General features: G+C 34.1%; 1 protein-coding gene across 7 annotated transcripts in view; it reads left to right on the plus strand.

The window, feature by feature from the left end:
- Positions 1-20,293, plus strand: part of ERBB4 (erb-b2 receptor tyrosine kinase 4) — a 1,173,590-nt gene that overhangs the window by 807,568 nt on the left and 345,729 nt on the right. For all 7 annotated transcript variants that reach the window (XM_058438803.1, XM_032754659.2, XM_058438808.1 and 4 more), the window contains 2 exons: positions 16,060-16,178; positions 18,722-18,863. In XM_058438803.1, the coding sequence (XP_058294786.1) occupies positions 16,060-16,178; positions 18,722-18,863 (261 nt within the window). The remainder of the gene's footprint in view (positions 1-16,059; positions 16,179-18,721; positions 18,864-20,293) is intronic.

The raw sequence follows: 20,293 nt of genomic DNA on the forward strand, positions 1-20,293 counted from the left end.
TGAATGACTTGTTAGGGTGAAATGAAGCAAAGAGTGGCGATCAGATTGAAAACATCTCTGAATAGAGATACAGAGAAACAAAGAAGCTGGTCACAACAACAGTGAGCTTCAGGGAAGGTCTGTGGGAGGCCAAAGGTTTTTAAACAGAAGAAATGAAGAAAAGGTTTTTGTTTTTGTTTTTAATGGATTTAGCTAAATGGAAGAAGAATGTGAACAAACCGACAACTTACTACGAACAACAGTTCGCTGTGCAAACCTACCAGACAGAAATTTCAGTAAAATATTTCACATTTTTAGTAAAATTTAGTACATTTTCAGTAAAATTTAGTAACATTTTGCAAGTTATTTTGTGTGCTTTTTTGGGTGCCACAGTTAGCTTGATTGCATGTTAAATAATTTAATTGTGTCATTGTTCCTCCATAGCATTTAATTATGTTCAGACTGTAAACTGTGAAACTAGTAGCTGTTTTTTTGAAATGTTTTCCTAACATATGAAATATTTTCTAGATAAATTCTTTAAAAAAACTCATTCAACTTAAAGAATGTTGTAAATATTAATGTAAGTAGATTGTGCTTGTAAAATCTAACCAAGTGTTCCTCTCTTCCTGTGTTACTCATGAGTCTGACTTTCTAAAACATCATGAATTTATTCTCCTTAAATCCTTCTGGATGTTAGAGCATCATGACCCTATAAACCTAATAAGAATATTTCTCACAGAGTTGCAAAGAGTCAAAATAGAACTTATGATTGGACACTGAGAGCTACATTACATGTGGAGCGGTGACTCAAACTTGAAAGTACTTTTAAGCTCAGTTAAATGGTGGCTGCACTGCTCCATAGCACAGCTTAAGTAAATTGATTCAGTGGATTAATGTAGTCGTGTCAGGGGAGACAAACTTATCTGCCATGTGAAGTCTGAAGCTTATGGAAGTATTATTTAGCAGGCTTACCGGTAAGAATGACAACTCTCTGTATTCATAAGAACTGAGTCGTAACGTCTGAGTTCTATAGGTTTTAGGTATGAGAAAGACTAAGGTTTAAGAAATAAATAATAATGATTAAAGAAACAAAGTTATCTCTGTCCCTGCAAGATATATGAAGCACACTTATCTCATTTAAAGTAGATACTGCATGTCCTTTTTTATCTTTAAGCACAATATCAGGCCAGCTCTCTCCAGTCTCCCATTATCAGAAAGGGTGGTTGTTTCATTTTACACATTCCTTTTGTCCTGCTAGACCTGGTGTTATCTCAGTTACTGCATTTGGAGTGAGGAGGGGGAAAAAGGCATATATCCAAATATTACAGTTTGATTTTCCTGACCCTTGCATACATTTTGCATTAAAGTCGTCATAATTGTGAAGTTTTCTAGGCTGATAACCACTCAATACACTCTTTAGTTTTCTAAGTTGCTTTATAAGTGATGTTTCTTGCTGATAAGCTGATTGAAAAATGTGAGTTTGACAATAGGTTAAAAACATTATTTATTGTAGAAGTTGAAATACCACAAAATTAATGAAGAAATGCGTACTTTAACCACTGGAGTGAACAGATACACTTCTCTCCATTTAAATGTCATTAAGCTGACTAATGCATTACTTTAAGCAAAAGACAAGTTCTTTTGATGGGATTTACCTCTTGCTTCTTACTCATGTTAGTCTTCCTAGACTATCATAAGTAATAGAACCTGCCAGGTTATCTCAAAATCTTTTTTTTTAAATTAAAAATAGGATAATAGTAAAATAAAGATAAGCACTGTATTTTTTTGTTGTAGATAATTGTTAATTTGGGTAGTACTACCCTGGCAAAATAAAACCTTGTTCCAAACAATATTTTATGTTATTTATTATTTCCATACATTATAGACATTATAGAATATGCTAGGAAAATTTAGAACTTATTTAGCATTTTCTTCAGTAATTTATTATGCTTGGGCATGAAGAAAATTGGCTTTAACATTTGCAATATGTTAAAAGTTTCAGTTTAATAGTAAAGGGGAAAAAAAAAACCAAAACCTTAGCCTGGCTTATGAATTTTATTTATTCTTAAGAAAAATGTTAGAAATATATACATCTCCTTTTATTTATTCGACAGTATATCTGGAACTCCTTAGAGATAGAATAATAAAATCTAACAAAATGATTATATATTTTTGTTCCTCAGAATTTCAGCAAGAAATGTTGCAGTTGAAAATTAAATTGTATCTTTCTCCATGAAATTTTCAAGTTTCCTGTAGATTGTGAAACCAAACTGACAAATTATTTAGATAATAAACTAATTATACTCACACACATGCATACACATATAATTTGTCTAAAGTGTAATTGTATTTACATTCTTTGTGGAACAAATGTTGTTTAAAAAGAAGGTGCCGATGTGGTAAATATCCAATTAGAGCAGAGAAAAGCAAGTGGGAGCTAATGGGGAACAGGGAAAGAGCCGAGCCAGCAGGCCCCATCAATCAGGATAACAGCGAGTCTTTGTAAACGCCAACATTTTTAATTAAAACCCTTGTATTTTACTAATAACTTTGCACGTCCATAAGCCTTCTTATTGATTTCAATTATTCCCATTTTTCTTTTTTTGGATTTATAGTTTCTGGAGATATTATAAAATTAAAGTAAACATTACAATGAGCTAATTACTTGATTACACTGACCATTTCAAAAAGTGCCCCGATAATTTACGGGTAGAAAATGAGAAAAATCTTCCCTGATGTGCTCTTCATTTTGACATAAGTTGATAATATTTGTTGTAATTTAGTGACTTTTCTCAAAGATTTAAAAGAACAAGTTGTTTCATTTTAACTACAGGAGATGTATATATTTAAAATACTTTGTATATTATAGTTTAATGGGATTCAGGAGATGTTACTTAATGACAAGCCAAGGGCTTCAGGGGTATAAAGGTATATAGAAAATTGTTCCTGTTCTGTGGGCATACTGTGGGTTAGATGCAAGACCAAGGTGAGGAATGTTGGAAATGATCAAAAAGAATATTAAACTGGGACATTAGGTAACTAGAGATTTGGTGCCACCTCTGACTCAATTTAAGAACCTCAGTTTCAACAAGTTCCCTTATCTTTATCTCTCTCTCTCTATCATCTATCATCTAGTGTTTGTGTGTGTATGTATAACTACATATATAGTTATAGATTATATAGATACAGATACAGATTGGGAGAATGCAAACTGTGGGGTGTTGTGCAGATAGCTATTCTAATCAGAGAGCTCAGAAAGTGAATACTCTGCATTTGAAGGATTACTAATAGGACATTGAGAAGAACAATTAGATATATCTGAAAGTTCTACCAGTAAAATAATTTTGTTATTTTGGTAGTGATGACAACTTATTCTGAAGTATTTGTGTCTTCACAGCAAAAGAGCTGACTGTCATTAGAGTAACTATATTTGACTATCAAAGAGAAAATTTCAAAATTACCTACATGTGACATGCTTCTGATGAATAGGACGGCCATAGTATTTTGGCTACAGAAATGGAAAGAAGTGTGAGATTTTATTCTAGGAAAAGCAAGCACTTACATACCACTCTAATGGTCTGAGAATTTAGCAGGCATGAAGAAAGATATTCTCCTTGAAGTTCTGCCTTGAAGTTATTGAAATGTATTATATTCTTTTTCAAATTAATCAATTTGGTTAAAGAAATAATTAAGTAGGCCAGGCACAGTGGCTCACGCCTGTAATCCCAGCACTTTGGGAGGCCGAGGCGGGCGGACCACGAGGCCAGGAGATTGAGACCATCCTGGCTAACACGGTGAAACCCCGTCTCTACTAAAATTACAAAAAATTAGCCAGGTGTGGTGATGGGCGCCTATAGTCCCAGCTACTCAGGAAGCTGAGGCAGGAGAATGGTGTGAACCCTGTAGGCGGAGCTTGCAGTGAGCCAAGATCACACCACTGCACTCTCCAGCCTGGGCAAATAGGGAGACTCCATCTCAAAAAAAAAAAAAAAAAAAAAAAAAATTTAAGTAAACAGTATAGGGATGAAAGAGGATAAGAGGGGGTAACTGGATACAGGTCAACTTCTCTTGTGCCAATCCACATTTTTGTCCATTATATTAAAATAAATGTGAGTTCACTAAATATCAGACATGTAAAGATTCCATTTCCGAAGCCAATATAAATTTTATATATTATTCAACAATTTATAATATTATCATGGCTGCATCTCTCCATTACCATGGGTACTTTCCAAAGAAATAGTCACTCTACTAATTTATGATGAGTTATAAAAACATACAAAAATATTTTAAAAATAATTTATATATATTACTATCTCACTGAAGACAGTTATTTTTGGTCTATCTAAAATATTTTTGCGCATGAATTTTGTTATGATGGAGCTGATAGAGCATTATGACCACAGGAATACCTACAAGTTTTGTTCTAATTTCAGTATTTCTTGAGTAACTGTCACACAGGATGATTATTTTCCTCTTTAATAAGGATGGTATATGTATTTAAGAAGTATGTAATTTCATTGACTAGAAGACAGAGAGGAAGAGGGAACAGAAAAAAAGACAGATTCTGATGTTATCAACTAGTTGCTGATAATTTAAAAAAACCAAGCTACAATATTTCACCAAGATGTAACCACAAAATTAAATGAATAGAGAACTACTGCATTCTAAGATAGAGATGCCCACGCTTTGAAAATGTCAGCTTTTCTAAAATTAAGCTATATTTTTAACTATCTTTAATAAATTACCAATGCTTTTTTTCTAAAGAATCTCTTTAAAATACATTTAATAAAATAGCCAGATGAGGCTAGGCGCGGTGGCTCACGCCTGTAATCCCAACACTTTGGGAGGCCGAGGTGGGCAGATCACGCGGTCAGGTGAAACCCCGTCTCTACCAAAACACAAAATTACAAAAATTAGCTGGGCTTGATGGCACGTGCCTGTAGTCCCAGCTACTCGGGACACTGAGGCAGGATAATCGGTTGAACAGGGTAGGCAGAGGTTGCGGTGAGCCAAGATCGCACCACTGCACTCCAGCCTGGTGACAGAGCGAGACTCTGTCTCAAAATAAATAAATAAATAAATAGCCAGATGTTTGAAAAGAATAACCCTGTGGAATGGTTTTCCCTATCAAGTATTAAAATGTTAAAAAGTAATAATTATTAAAACAGCATATAACTGGTGCAGAATGGTGTTGATTAAATGGAATCTAACAAAGTTAGACATTTGGAGGCAAATGTCTATAATGATTTAGTTTTTACAAAGGTGACATTTTTTAAAAATGACAAAAGCATAGATTATTTAACAAAGAGACTATGAATAAATGGTTCACTTATGGAATAAGACAATGTTAGATCCCTACAATAAAACAAAAGACAAGATGGGTTGTACATTAAAAGTTTAAAGAGCATAGGATAGACTATAGATAGTCTATATGTAGATAGACCTATACAGATTGATGAATTATAGATTAAAAATTTAAAAACACGTGGTATAACTGGACGTACTAAGAAAAAAATAGTGATAAAAATTACAGAAAGATGACTGTCTTTTTAAACATGACATAACAAATACAAAATAAAATATAAGAAAAAGATCATTTTCTGGCCAGCCATGATGGCTCATGCCTGTAACCGCAGCACTCTGGGAGGCCAAGGCAGATGGATCACCTGAGTTCAGGTGTTCAAGACCAGCCTGGCCAACATGGTGAAACCCTGTCTCTACTAAAAATACAAAAAATTAGCTGGATGTGGTGGCAGGCGCCTGTAATCCCAGCTACTCAAGAGGCTGAGGCAGGAGAATCCCTTGAACCTGGGAGGCGGAGGCTGCAGTGAGTCGAGATCATGCCACTTCACTCCAGCCTGGGCAACAGAGCGAAACTCTGTCTCAAAAAAAAAAGAAAATAAAGGAAAAAGATTATTTTAACTGCACATTATAGTTAAGTATAGTTTTGTATTTTTAAAATAATTTTAATTTCTTCTATCACTTACTTTTGTTTCACTGCACATTATATTTTTAAAATCCTTTCACTTCAGGACATAGAGAACAATCTCTTTTTTTTTTTTTTTTTTTTGACAGAGTCTTGCTTGTCACCCAGGCTGGATTGCAGTGGCTGCACTGCAGAGGCTCCGCCTCCCAGGTTCATGCCATTCTCCTGCCTCAGCCTCCCGAGTAGCTGGGACTATAGGCACCCGCCACCACGCCTGGCTAATTTTTTTGTATTTTCAGTAGAGATGGGGTTTCACCATGTTAGCCAGGATGGTCTCGATCTCCTGACCTCGTGACCCACCCGCCTCGGCCTCCCAAAGTGCTGGGATTACAGGCGTGAGCCACCGCGCCCAGCTTTTTTTTTTTTTTTTTTTAATGCTGCAGCTATTTCCCAAGTTGTGGTTGTACTATAATTTACTTAACCAATTCCTCATTAGTGGACATTTAGGTTACATTGTATTATTCTCAGTTACAATTAATGAACATTTTTATATACGTATTTGTCCGCAGATGCACATTCTTCCGTAAGTCAGATTTCTAGAAATAGAACTGCTTGGTCACATGTGAATTTACATACACAAATTTGATAGAGACAAATTAGTCTTCAAAAACTCATGTATCAATTTATATACCCACTAATAGTTTGCCCAATTCTTCACCCTCATCAAAACTAGAAACTTCCTGGAATACTCTGAAGAAGTGGTGATCTGTCTTAGAGATGTCTGAACATTACTTTAGATTTGCACATAAACAAGTAAGTTTATTTCCGTTTTAATTTTCTCATCAATAAAAGGAGAAATTTGGACTAGATGGTATTTATTGGTTCAACAGATATTTGTCCATTTATTACCTAATGTTTTTTTAATTTTAACATTCTGTATTTTCAATTTTTTAAAATATTTTTGAGACCAAATTTTTAAATATTTATTATTCTTTCAAAAATTTTTAAATATTTTCTGCTGCATGGCCCAGGCTGGAGGACAGTGGCATGACCTCAGCTCACTGCAATCTCAGTCTCGCAGGTTCAAGCGATTCTCCTGCCTCTGCCTGGCTAATTTTTGTATTTTTAGTAGAGACAGGGTTTCTTCATTTTGGCCAGGCTGGTCTTGAACTCCTGGCCTCAAGTGATCCGCCTGCCTCCGCCTCCCAAATGCTGGGTATATAGGTGTGAGTCACCGCTCCTGGCCCTTCTGTGGGTATTTTCATTGCAAAATTGAGTGAGAGAGAGATTATATTTATTTTCCTCTACTAATATTTTGGATAGGGAAGTAGAATAAGCAAAAGAAAGAAAGACATTTTTTGGTTTTTTTTTTGGTTTTGGTTTGTTTTTCTACCAGGTTAGATGTGGAGATGTCTGTTATAATGCATAGTGATTTAAAAAATGTGAATACCAACTTTTCCATATTTCTTGGTTTGTGAAAGATTTATGATATAATTATGACAATTTTTTTACTACTTTATCTGTAGCCTGTCATTTATAGGCAGATTTTAAGGTGCAGACCTCAATTCTAATTTTTAAAAATATTCTTAAAAATACTATGGTATTCTTACGCAGATTCATACTCTTCCTTTATTGCCTTGAAATCAATATCAACAGGCCTGTGAGGAATATGCAAAATAACTCTTACTCACTCTCAAGAATATTTTTATAGTTAATGTAACAAGGCAATATTATTTTTTGAATCTTCACTCACAAACTGTGGAGATGCTAATAGCCTATTAAGAAGGGAGAATTTCCCTGGTGACCAAGTGTGTAGTTTAAAATCAGCTTTAAGGTCCCTCAATGAATCATTGATCATGTCTTTATAAAATAGGTTGAATAAAACTTTGTTAAATAAATGAATAAAGCAGGTGGTGATAAAGAATGGATTAGACAGAATCCCTTACCTCTTTGACACAACTAACAATATTATCATGTCGTAGTCCGTGGGTCACCAGAGATTCATCAGGTCAAACCTGATTAGTAGCTGCCAAAATATGGGCCTACTCTTTTTTTGTGTTTGTTTTTTGTTTTTTGAGATGGAGTCTCACTCAGTCACGCGGGCTGGAGTGCAATGGCACTATCTTGGCTCACTACAACTTCCGCCTCCCCGGTTCAAGTGATTCTCCTACCTCAGCCTCCTGAGTAGCTGGGATTACAGGTGCGCGCCACCATGCCCGGCTAATTTTTGTATTTTTTAGTAGAAACGGGGTTTCTTTTTTAGTAGAGATGGGGTTTCACCATGTTGGTCAGGCTGGTCACTCCTGACCTCGTGATTTGCCTGCCTCGGCCTTCCAAAGTGCTGGGATTAGAGGTGTGAGCCACCACGTCCGGTCTGGCCCTACTTTTATTAACTGACTCTGAATGTCATTTTCAGTAGGGACCGTACAGCTATTTGCTATGTTTTCCAGGGGAACTACAGAGGTTATTGCATTTTGGATTAAACAGTTATTTTACCTTTGGAGTATATACTTCGTGATATGGCCTGGTCGGTTTATTTAAAGTAGCTACCACCAAACCAATTAGGAATTAGGAATAAAAGAAAATTAGTTGTATTTTATTTTGTATTGTGAAAATGTGTATGATTGTGATCATTTAGAAGCCCAGATACTTTTTGACAATTCCATTTTGCTAGGTCTAATTATTTTTTTTTTTTTCAAAAAAGACTTCTGAGAGCCTTTTTAAATATGTTAGATCATACATTGTGGCTGTAAAAGAATTGAAAAATCCTTAAAGTGCAAAATTATTTTCCTGTAAAAATTAGGATATAGGCTTATGATGAAGCCTTACTCTGTGAAGCAACAATTTTTGACTTATTTCTTCTGCGATTTAATATGAGATAGGAAAGAGCATTCTAGTTTAAGACCAATCCAGCTCTGACTCTGCCTTTCCATCTATGGGAATCTTTCATTAGAAATAAGAGAGTGCCTTGGTGCAGGAGTTTGGAAATATTGGCTTATAAAATCTACTTCTAAAAATCCTAAGGCTCCAAATAAAAAAAAAATGAATTTTCTGACACCTTCCCCAGACTTACTGAGTCAGAATATAGGAGATGGGCCAGACATCTTTATTTTAAATCTTTCTATTTGGCTTTTAGTTTCTACCTGGCCCTGGACACACAAGTGTGTTCAATTATTCTCCCTTGGAAGAATGAATAACAGTGTATAGTTTGGCATTGGTTTCATTGAATCTGATTTTTTACACATGCTCTATAAGTAACGCCTCTTCTTGGATGGTCTGTGAGCTTTATTTGTTTCACTTTAAGTGTATCCTGTTGATAGCTTTCTTAAAACATGTTACACAACCCAAAGTGTTCGGTTTTTTAGTCACAATTTCATCATTAACAGGAATAAATATTGAATCTTAGAGCTAGAGGGTACAATCTAGAGAACATTTCATCAAGCCTCCTATCTTGAATTAAGTGGATGTCTAAAGCATGTTGAAGAGATTTCTTTTATAATACTGACAAATAAACACTTAAGAAGCCTATTACAGTATTTTTATCTCTCTAATAGTCAGTAATTCTTCCTCACATCCGACCTATATCACCTCTACTTTAACCCAAGTATTTCTCCCTTCTAGTTCAAAACTCCAAGAATGTAACTGGAAACAGTGTAATAAAAACATTCCATTCAAATACTATCTAGTTAATGAACATATGTTTTATGAACACAATTTGTCAAAATTTTGACAACAAAAGTAGAATAGAGGCAGCATAGAGGTATGAGTCTTTGAATAAAAACTGAAATAAAATTTTAAAAAATAAAATAAATATGCTTTAAAATGTGCTTAGCAGTGGAATTGGGGATTGCTCCAAGATACTTTTCACTCAGACAGCTGCTGGGTGAGAGAAGGGAAGTTTTCTACTGGTATCTCATTTATCCATAATGTTTGCCTTCAGCACCAGTGAGGCACTATTTCCATCGAAAATATAGGTAATTTCCCTCCCAAATTTTCCTATACCTACTTGCACATCAATTTTCGTTTGTTTGATTCTCCAATTAGTGATAGGGACCTTTACAACACAAATAGGAAATTAAAGCAAGAAGTCACTGGGATTAAGTTTCAGACAAGGAATAATCAGTCAATCAAATGGTGTAAATGACTTAAAATTTTCTTCTCCCATTTGACTGATTAGAATAAAGGTTCTCAACTCTAGACTGAATATTGGAATCCCAGGGAGCTTATTAAAACTACCAAAGCTCCTAGAAAGTTGCCAGCAATTTTAATTTAATAGAAACGAGGTGATTCTCAGGTATTGCATTTTTTTAAAATACTCTATATTCTGCTACTCAATATGGGGTATGTAGATGAGTAGGTAGAGACATTACTTGGGAGCTTAATAGAAATTGGCTTATTAAAAAGTCTTGGGCCCCACTGATACCAACTGAATGAAAAGTTTTACTTACAGAAGAATTCCAATATTCAAGTTTGAAAGACTGTTAGTTGATCTAATATACAACCCAGTTCAGAACCACTGGTTAGAGGAAATGAAGATAATCAAAAGGCACTGAAGGAGAGAAGACAGAGGAGATAAGGAAAGAGGAAGGAGATGGGGGAAGAGGAGGAAGTGTCAGAGTGTAAAAAGACACAAAGACTTTACCTGAATTTATCCCTATTTCTATTGTTAATGGGTGAACAGAGATCTTTTGTCTTGTCACTGTGATGTCAGTGCTCTGTTTTGCATTATTTATGAATACTTTGTCTTTTTTGCTATTGTTGCTAGGAAGCAACAATAAATATTTAATTAGTAAATTGCCAAGCTTCTTCAAGTAAAATAAATTTGTTCTAAGGGAGTAACTTTAATCACAGTATTGGTTATCATTATATTGAAAGAAGTAATTAAGCCATAGTTCTTATTAGTGCGATACTGGTAAGATTAAGCTACTTAATGATTTTTTAATATTTTTTGACTTGATAGATATTCTCTCAGTAGTATTGGCTTGCCATGAAATGTTTGATTCCTTAAATGTTACCCATCTAATTCTCATGGCTATTTTCAATGAATTCACATTCCCCATGTCAAGTTTACTGACCCTAATATAAGGAGTTTAACGTCCCAGTTTTAAATTTTATATTAATCATATTTAGTGCATACCACCGATGAAAAAGCTAGTTAAAATTGGACCCAAATATTTTAATGCACCCAGTGAAGCAATTTAGAAAGGAAACTAAATACAAGGAAAAAAATGTAATGAAATATTTGAGTAAGAATGGAATTAATAAAAACCAAAGCAATTATAAGTTAATGTTCCTATAGAGGCTGACTTATCTCATTGATTTCAGGAATTATTTTTTGTTTTGTGTCCCCATCGTAATAAAATGAGTATAATTTGATGAGTTTATTCACATTAAATAATGCTTATTAATCAAAAAATGTTACTAAATGAATTTACTCTCTGGTGCCTTTCCACTTGTCTTGCATGTAGCCTTGAATTGTACAAAAGGAATGTTTTCTTTCTTGATACAAGTCTCATATAATAATATAAAGAAATATTTTTTAACCCCATTACTGTTTAGCAATTAAGCTTGTTGTTTTGTTCTTTTTGCCTACCTTTTATGTGTCCAAATGCTTCCTGCTTACTGAATTTTCATTTGGAATTAAGGGATGTAAAAATGTTGATGGTGAAAAGCCCGATATTTAATGTTGAATGTAATTTACTGTGAAAGAAAATCAATTATAGACTGATTTTGGAAAATGAAAGCCATAATTCCCTTTTAACATGTTAAATAAAAATTGTAGAATGCATCTGCATTTGGATAATAATTTAGAGGATTTTTTTTGCATGTTTCTAAAAGGGAATATAATATCAGAAATCAATGTGTCCTGAAAAAATATGAAATATTTGAACACTATGTGGAAAATTTGCTATTTTCAAAAATTTGAAGTTTTTTCAACACAAATGATTAAATAATTTAAAATATTTTAATAGTTCCACAGTATAATAATTGCTATTAAATCTAAGATTGTACTAAATTGGATTATATTTGTAAAATATTATTTTCATATTTAAATAGTGTACTCAATGAGAGAAATGATTTTAACATGAACACTTAATAATTTTAAACTAAATTCAGGGTTACTTGTCTTATCATTGTAATTATTTTCTACATTAATTTTCTCATTTGGCAGGAAAAACCAAAGTAAATACAGAGAAACAAACATTTTGTCTAGTTACTTTAAATCACCATAGAGTTAAAAATAAAAAGTAACACTTAGACATATCTGTCTATGATTAAAATATGATGTGACTTATAAGATTGTTGACTCCATGCTATTGTTTTCCAGCCGAGCAATAGCTGTCAAATAGAAGCAAATTGATAAACTGTCCTGTGATAACACATTTCAAATCTAGTTATTTATTTATTTAACATATGTCTGCTATTTTAATTAGTGGCTGTTGATGCATCGAAGCGCTTTATTGAATTTGGAAGAGAAGAATTGTGTTTGAATGTATTCTGTACAAAACTGTCTGTTAAAAGTGTTTCCTTTAAAAAATTTCATTTATATTGTGTGAATTACTAATTAGGGCATCTAAACAAATATACCACTTGGTTAAAAGATAGAAATATCAATATAAGCATAATGTATGACATGAAGAGTTAATGAAAGGATATAAATTGTTTGGGTACATATTATATATAATGTGTGTATCAAATATAAATAAAACTATGTAAGTGCCAGTTACAGTTACAAACAGTAATACACCTAGAAACAAAATAAATGGAATAAATAATAATATGTTAGATGGTAATTGATGCTGTAACAAAATACAGGACAGAAGGGAGGGAGATGAGAGAAAGAGAGAGAAAAAAGAAGATGAAGGTTCATAAGGAGTCAGTTGATTGGGAAAGATTCGGTATTAAACAGGGGCAGTCTTCAATACAAAGGTGTGATTTGGTCAAAGACTTAAAGAAAGTGAAGGGACAGTCCAAGAGGATTTATTATATAGAATTTTGTACCAGTATACTAATAGAAGAAATAATTTATTTTGAAGTTTAATGTAACCAAAATTGCAAATACAAAATATACCTTCACAAACCCAGATATAAAAATGTGATTAGTTTCCAAATCTTCTATAAGCTTATGGTAAAAAATAGCAGGTAACCTTATTTTTACAAAATAAAAACATGACAGAGGGTGAGTCCAAGTGCCATTTTAGTTTAAACTTTATTTGATGCTTGTATTGATTGTACTACATAGAGAATAATTAGATCACGTCAAATGGAAGAATATTATTTATATTTCAATATTGTGCATTATTTTATGAATATCATCATCATGTTCAATGGAAAAGGATCCAGCTAAAAATATGAAATCATGAACTAATCAACAGCAGAATTTAAGGAGCATTTAAACCTTAGTATTTTAATATTTGTCTCTTTATATTTCTTAGTGACCTACCTCTTTAACTCTATACACCTTTTTGTCTCTCTGATAAATATATTAAGCCCCGAGGAGATACTGCCATTGAGTTGACAATATATGATTTACCTATTTACTTGAAGGGGATACTTACTTATATTGTGTATTAAGTACCAAACCCTGTGTTTATAACTGAAAATTAAAACTTAAGTAAGACAATAAACTTCAATAAACCCATAGGTTAGTTGGGGTGAGGTAGAGGCAAACTTGAAAAAAATACAATGTATAAGGGCAATAAAAATATCTAAGTTGATGAGCACTGTTAATAGGGACCATGTAAAGCACTTTATACCTGTATATTTATCTTCAATCCTATTAGATGGGTACTAACTCCATCTTAAAAATGGTGAAGTAAAATACAGAATGGTTAAATAACTTGCCCATATGACATGGATATATTTTGGATTTGAGCCTAGATCTTCAGACTACATAGACTGCTGCATTAACTTTATCTTCTTGCTTGTTCAGAAGCAATAGTGAGAAAATAACTCAGCTTGGAGCTGTGTCTGGAAAGGTTTCAGAGCAAGTATTTCCTAGGCTGAGAAGCTAGGAAAGGTTTTTAACATGGGGAAATGCCTGCGAAGAAGCAATGAGAATCACAACTGAATTGCAAGTGGTATTTCTATCTGGCTGGACGTGAGAAACAAGAGTAATGTGATTCCTGGAAGGGCAGAGATGGTGGTCAACTTACAGACGGCTTTTGTCCCTTGCTTAAGGTTTAATCCTTTAGTAGGGGGTTGGTCATAAGTTTCATACTGTGAATCAACACTGATTTATAGGTGTTGGCTTACAGGTTCAAGCCATTAGTTTTACGGCATTATGGAGGATTAACTGGAAGGAAAAGATGGGATCTGAGAAAACTTTTAGAACACTATGTAATCATTTAGAGATAGGCTTTTGAGTAAAGTTGGAATAGAGAGGAGGGAAAGTACTGAGGAATATTTAGAAAACTATTGCTAATACTTGACAATTTTATTAGATAGGAGAAGTGATGATAAGAGGATAGGAGACAGAAAATACATTGCAAATTACTAGCGAGCTACTGGATATATGGTGCTTCCATTAATTGAGACAAGGGAACTTAGAAGAGAAATACACTCAGTAGTGGGTGTGGGAAGAAGAGTTATGTTTTGTTTTATACACCTTGCATATCAAAACGGGGACTTCTGTAGACAGCTGGAAATGCATGCCGTAGCTCCACAGAGAACTCAATTCCAGATCTGAAAGTCATTTACTGATAGATAGTATGTTAAGTAGAAGATGAATGACTTTTATCCAGGAATGAGCCCATAGTCCCCCCAAAATTGTCAAGAACAAGTCTGGGGAATGCTAATGTCTATGAGGCAGAGTCTTGATAAGGTAGCAACAAAGAAAGCTTAGAAGATCTGTTTAAAAATATAGGAAGAAACAAGGCTGAAGTGGAAATACAGAAACCACGAAGTGATATACTATACATATCCTGTAAAATTCATACCTTAAATACCCTAAAAATATTTTTGGAATAAGTGAGATAAGCAGAATTGTGTCTCTTATTACTATAATGTTGATGGCCTTTCGTATTGCTTTTACCAAAGTGTACCTTGATACAATGCTGTCAGCTTGGATTGAAGCATGTTATAAGAAAAGATCAATGATAATTTTTGTTGTGTTTACTATGAATGGCTTTCTTTCCTTCCTTCTTTCTTTCCTTCCTCCTTTCCCTCCCCTCCCATCCCCTCCCTCTTCCTTCCTTCCTTCCTTCCTTCCTTCCTTCCTTTCTTTCCTTGTGTAAAATATTATGTGAATTAACTAAACATTTATGTGTCCCTTTTCTGCATTGACTACTAAAAGTCTTAGACTCATTTCTGGGGACACTTTCTACTAGGACCTTACTATACACATTGTGTGAATTGACTTCACCTTTCCTAGCCTGCCAAATGTCTCATTTAGTTATCTCAATTTTCCTTTGTTTTTTTTTTTTTTTTTTTTTTTTGAGACGGAGTCTCGCTCTGTCGCCCAGGCTGGAGTGCAGTGGCGCAATCTCGGCTCACTGCAAGCTCCGCCTCCCGGGTTCACGCCATTCTCCTGCCTCAGCCTCTCCGAGTAGCTGGGACTACAGGCGCCCGCCACCACGCCCGGCTAATTTTTTGCATTTTTAGTAGAGACGGGGTTTCACTGTGGTCTCGATCTCCTGACCTCGTGATCCGCCCGCCTCGGCCTCCCAAAGTGCTGGGATTACAAGCGTGAGCCACCGTGCCCGGCCCCTTTGTTTTTAATTTTAGAGGCAGAGTCCCACTATACTGCCCCAGCTGGAGTGCAGTGACTATTCACAAATGCAGTCATAGCCCACTGCATCTTTGAACTACTGGCCTCAAGCAATCCTCCTGTCTCAGCCTCCCAAGTAGTTGGGATTACGGGCACACTCCACTGTGCCTGACTTCAAATTGGATTCTTTCTTTTAAGTTGTATGATCATCATAAAGCATTGTAATTATTTGCTGAAACAAGAAAGAATATAAAAATGAAATAATTATAAATTAATTTTGGAAATTTTTGTATAACAATTTTGATCTAGTTGTAAACCTCATTCATTAAATGTTTGCTGAATTGAGTCAAAGATATGGTGAGAAATTGTCACTCCAGAACTCAGCTTATGAGTTTCTCTCGGTGGTAGACTTTGATCATGGTCCTATCTCTGTCTTCTGCAGTGACAAGGACGGTGTGTGCAGAACAATGTGACGGCAGATGCTACGGACCTTACGTCAGTGACTGCTGCCATCGAGAATGTGCTGGAGGCTGCTCAGGACCTAAGGACACAGACTGCTTTGTATGTCTGTGATTTCTCTCTTTTATTATCCTGCTCTCCTTTCCTTTCCTATTTGATTCAGGCGTACTGAGTCTTTGTCTTATTACAATAAGATCAACTTTAGCCACTTTAGGATTAAGAAAAATGCTCTGCCCTCCTCGAAGTCATTCCCTCACTAGGTTGGCTGTTGATTAACTAGAATTGTTCTCTTATATTAAACGAATTGTATCTTTCTGATATAATTTATGTTACAAATGAGATTCACTGGAGAACATATCGAGATATCTTTTTATAATCTAACAACATCCTTTCCAGTAATGCAGTGATTACCTGTTTATGTGGTTGCATCATTGAGTTCTGTGAGTGGGAGCAATTGCATTTGATTTCTTGAATATAAATGTCAAGATTATAGAAGATGTATTTATGAGTTTCAGTATTTTCTAGTTCATATTTTTAAAGGTAATATTATTTTAAAAGTTTAAGATTCACAAATAGGGACAGTTTTTAATTATATTTTGATATCATATTCCTGACACAGTGCTTACTCTTTGTCTTTGGCATACATATCAGCAATTCTGAGTTGTATTTAACTCAATTTCATATACCCAGAACACCAGCTTAATTTTAAAGCTAAAAATCATAAAAATACACAAATGTTTGTATAGTTGAAAATGAACACAGAAATTTTTTTCTCTCAAATATCCAGCAAACACACATATGTAGTAGAATTGAGCTTTTTTTAAAAAAAAAAAAGAAGAAAGACTTAATTCCAGCAATGAGCAAACTACATATTAAAGCTCTTATGATATAGACAGTAATTTCTTAGTTTTCTTAATATCATAAGGAATATAATCTTCTACGCCCATTCTATAGTGAAACAAAAATATGTATTGCAGAAGTGGATAGGGAGGAAGAAGAAAAGGAAATAAAAATGTTAAAAATTTAAAGAAGATACTCAGCAGGTCTTGAACTGGGAACCTTCCTCTGTCTTTCATCAGACATAGGATGGAAGCTTGATTCTGAAGACATTGAACACTGCAGATGTTTGATTAACAATTCCAAACTAATAACAACAATAAACAGCAATAGCAAAAACTGTCACTTAGAAGTTTTGCACGGCAATTCTTTTCATGGTTCCATTATCATGATAAGCACAGTGCTGAGTGAGCTTCAAATTACCATTTCATTACTTTTATGGAACGGTCCAGTGATTCCACTTTGGCTTTTGGTACAGAATGTTCAAGAATGCCAGACTAAGGCCTTGGTGTAAGTTACATTGTTTTGTATGCTGTCGCAAAGCTAAATTTGTTTTATTCCTCTGACTTACGTTCCTTTGTTCCTGAGCAATCTGTGTACAACATTGCATAAAATATGTCAGCAAAGCAATTATAAGCACACATGAAGTTTTATAACCATAAATTAAAACTTACTGAGTTTTCTAGATTGGTTTTTAATAGATTCTTCCTAGAATGTGTCATCTTAGTGAATAATGTATCATCAGTAAGTCTCATTCTGATTATGCATCTAGTAGACCATCATCAGGGAATTGTCATGTTTATGATAAAGTGCTTGCTAAAACAACAATTGATGAAGCAAATGTTTTGAGGAAACAGAATAAATTAATGCTTATTAATAACCATATGTACTGTTTATGATTAAATGTAAATCATAGCTTGAGTTCATATTAGCTTGCTTTCCAAGGCCCAAATTATTCCTAAAATGGCTTAATTTCTTAATTAAAAGAATTAGCTCATCCACACTTTTGTTAATCACATGTTTATATGTACTTATACATATATTCTCTTTTTATATCAAGTACCTACCTCTCAGGTAATAAAAGGGTTTTTAATTCTTCCCAAATGAATTTGAAAATATTAATAAATTGAGTTATGAATATAAATATATGAGTCAGCAGAAATGAACTGTCTTCTACATGGTGGCTTTTACTAAATTAGGAAAAAAGCCATACTAGAAATGACATCGTATTATTTAATTACAGGCTAACTATATCTAATTACCTCTTTACATTTTGGCATTACATGCACTGTATTTGTATTTGGCTAGTCACCAGCCAGAGCCTTTTCTTTAAGTCCAGTATAAATCACCATCACAATGTTTTCTTACAGGACAATGGTGATAATTGCACTTTACATGTCACTTGGGACATGGAACTCTTTAAAATACCAGCTCAAGTGGACATCTAGCCTGTAGAATTAGGGATTTGGTTGTCAGTGCTATACTTTAAGACTAAATATAAATGCTTTGAATAAGTGTGAACTTAAATAATTTTTCACTGTTAGCTAACTTTAAACCAATTCTCAGTTTAGAAATTACTGGAAACATGCGAAGCACTTTGGGCATCAGTAGCCATAAATAGCCTATTTACCAACACTGGAAAAAAGAGTTTTATGAAATTTTAGAAACACACATGACTCTTAAATTATCAAATTTTGTAGTATTTATGGAATTATTATAGAAAAAACTTTCTCCTGTTTTGGCAGTGTTTCATTAACAAGTATTATGAAGTTTATTTGTAAATGAAAGTAATATTTGCTATGTTGCAGGCCTGCATGAATTTCAATGACAGTGGAGCATGTGTTACTCAGTGTCCCCAAACCTTTGTCTACAATCCAACCACTTTTCAACTGGAGCACAATTTCAATGCAAAGTACACATATGGAGCGTTCTGTGTCAAGAAATGTCCACGTAAGTAACAGAATAAGAATAACCAAATTAATTAGGTCATTTTTTGAAATCAAAGGAATTTTATGTAAGTTTATTTTAATTTGCAACTTGTAAAAATATTATAAGTACTTTGGGTATAGATACTATTGCCCCCATTTTATAAATAAAGAAACTAAACCAAAAATTTAAAGTGATTGGTGTAAAGTTTCATAGCAAAAGAATGACATGTTTGAGGTCATAAAACTCTTACTGTGGCTGGGTGCAGTGGCTCACACCTGTAATCTCAGCACTTTGGGAGGCTGAGGTGGGTGGCACCTGAGGTCAGGAGTTCGAGACCAGCCTGACCAATATGGTGAAACCCCATCTCTACTAAAAATACAAAAATTAGCCAGGCATGGTGGCAGGTGCCCGTAGTCCCAGCTACTCTGGAGGCTGAGACAGGAGGATTGTTTGAACCTGGGAGGTGGAGGTTGCAGTGAGCCGAGAACGGTGCCACTACATTCCAGCCTGGGTGACAGAGAGAGAATCCATCTCAAAAACAAACACACAAACAAAAACCTCTTTCTGTTTTTACTATACCACAATATTTTTGCCTATCATACTGTTTCTCCAAAAAAGTAATTAGTTAAGTGGCAGCAAGCTACGTAATGAATAGGGTCTGCTTCTAATAACAATGGATTTTTACCTAAAATTATTTCTGATTCCTTATTTATGACTAGAATACTTAGCATTATATTTTTAATATCAAGTTAACCTTAAATAAAACATATATATGTTTAATAGCAAATTAACCTTAAATAAAACATATATATGTATATATATGTATGTGTATATATGTATATATATGTATGTGTATATATATGTGTATATATATGTATGTGTATATATATGTGTATATATATGTGTGTATATATATGTGTGTGTGTGTGTGTGTGTATATATATATATATATATATATATATGGTATGTTAAAGGATCTTAAACAAATTGATAACATCCTGAATTGTGTAACCAATGGGATATTTCCTATTGGAAAGCCTGAAAAAAATCACTATATATGTCCATATACTCATTTAAAAGAATTCTTTATAGTCTATGCTATACATATAATATGACTTACTTCCCTTTGTGTATGTGATACAGTAGGAAGTACAGGCTGAGCATCCATAATCCAAAAATCAAAAATCTGAAATGCTCCAATATTTGAAACTTTTAGAGTGCTGACATGATGTCACAAATGAAAAATTTCACACCTGACCTCATGTGATGGGTCACAGTCAAAATGCACACAACACAATTTATTTAGTGTTCCCAAGGGGGAAAAAAACGACACACACACACTCTCAGCCCCTTTCGACTGTGGTACATCTTTTCCATGCATACCCAGATTTCCAAAAGGAAGCACACCCCCAGGTAATAAAATGGCACGTGTGCAGGCCAAACACACCAAT

Source organism: Hylobates moloch, unplaced genomic scaffold, assembly GCF_009828535.3.
Source record: "Hylobates moloch isolate HMO894 unplaced genomic scaffold, HMol_V3 SCAFFOLD_1, whole genome shotgun sequence".
NCBI lineage: Eukaryota > Metazoa > Chordata > Mammalia > Primates > Hylobatidae > Hylobates > Hylobates moloch.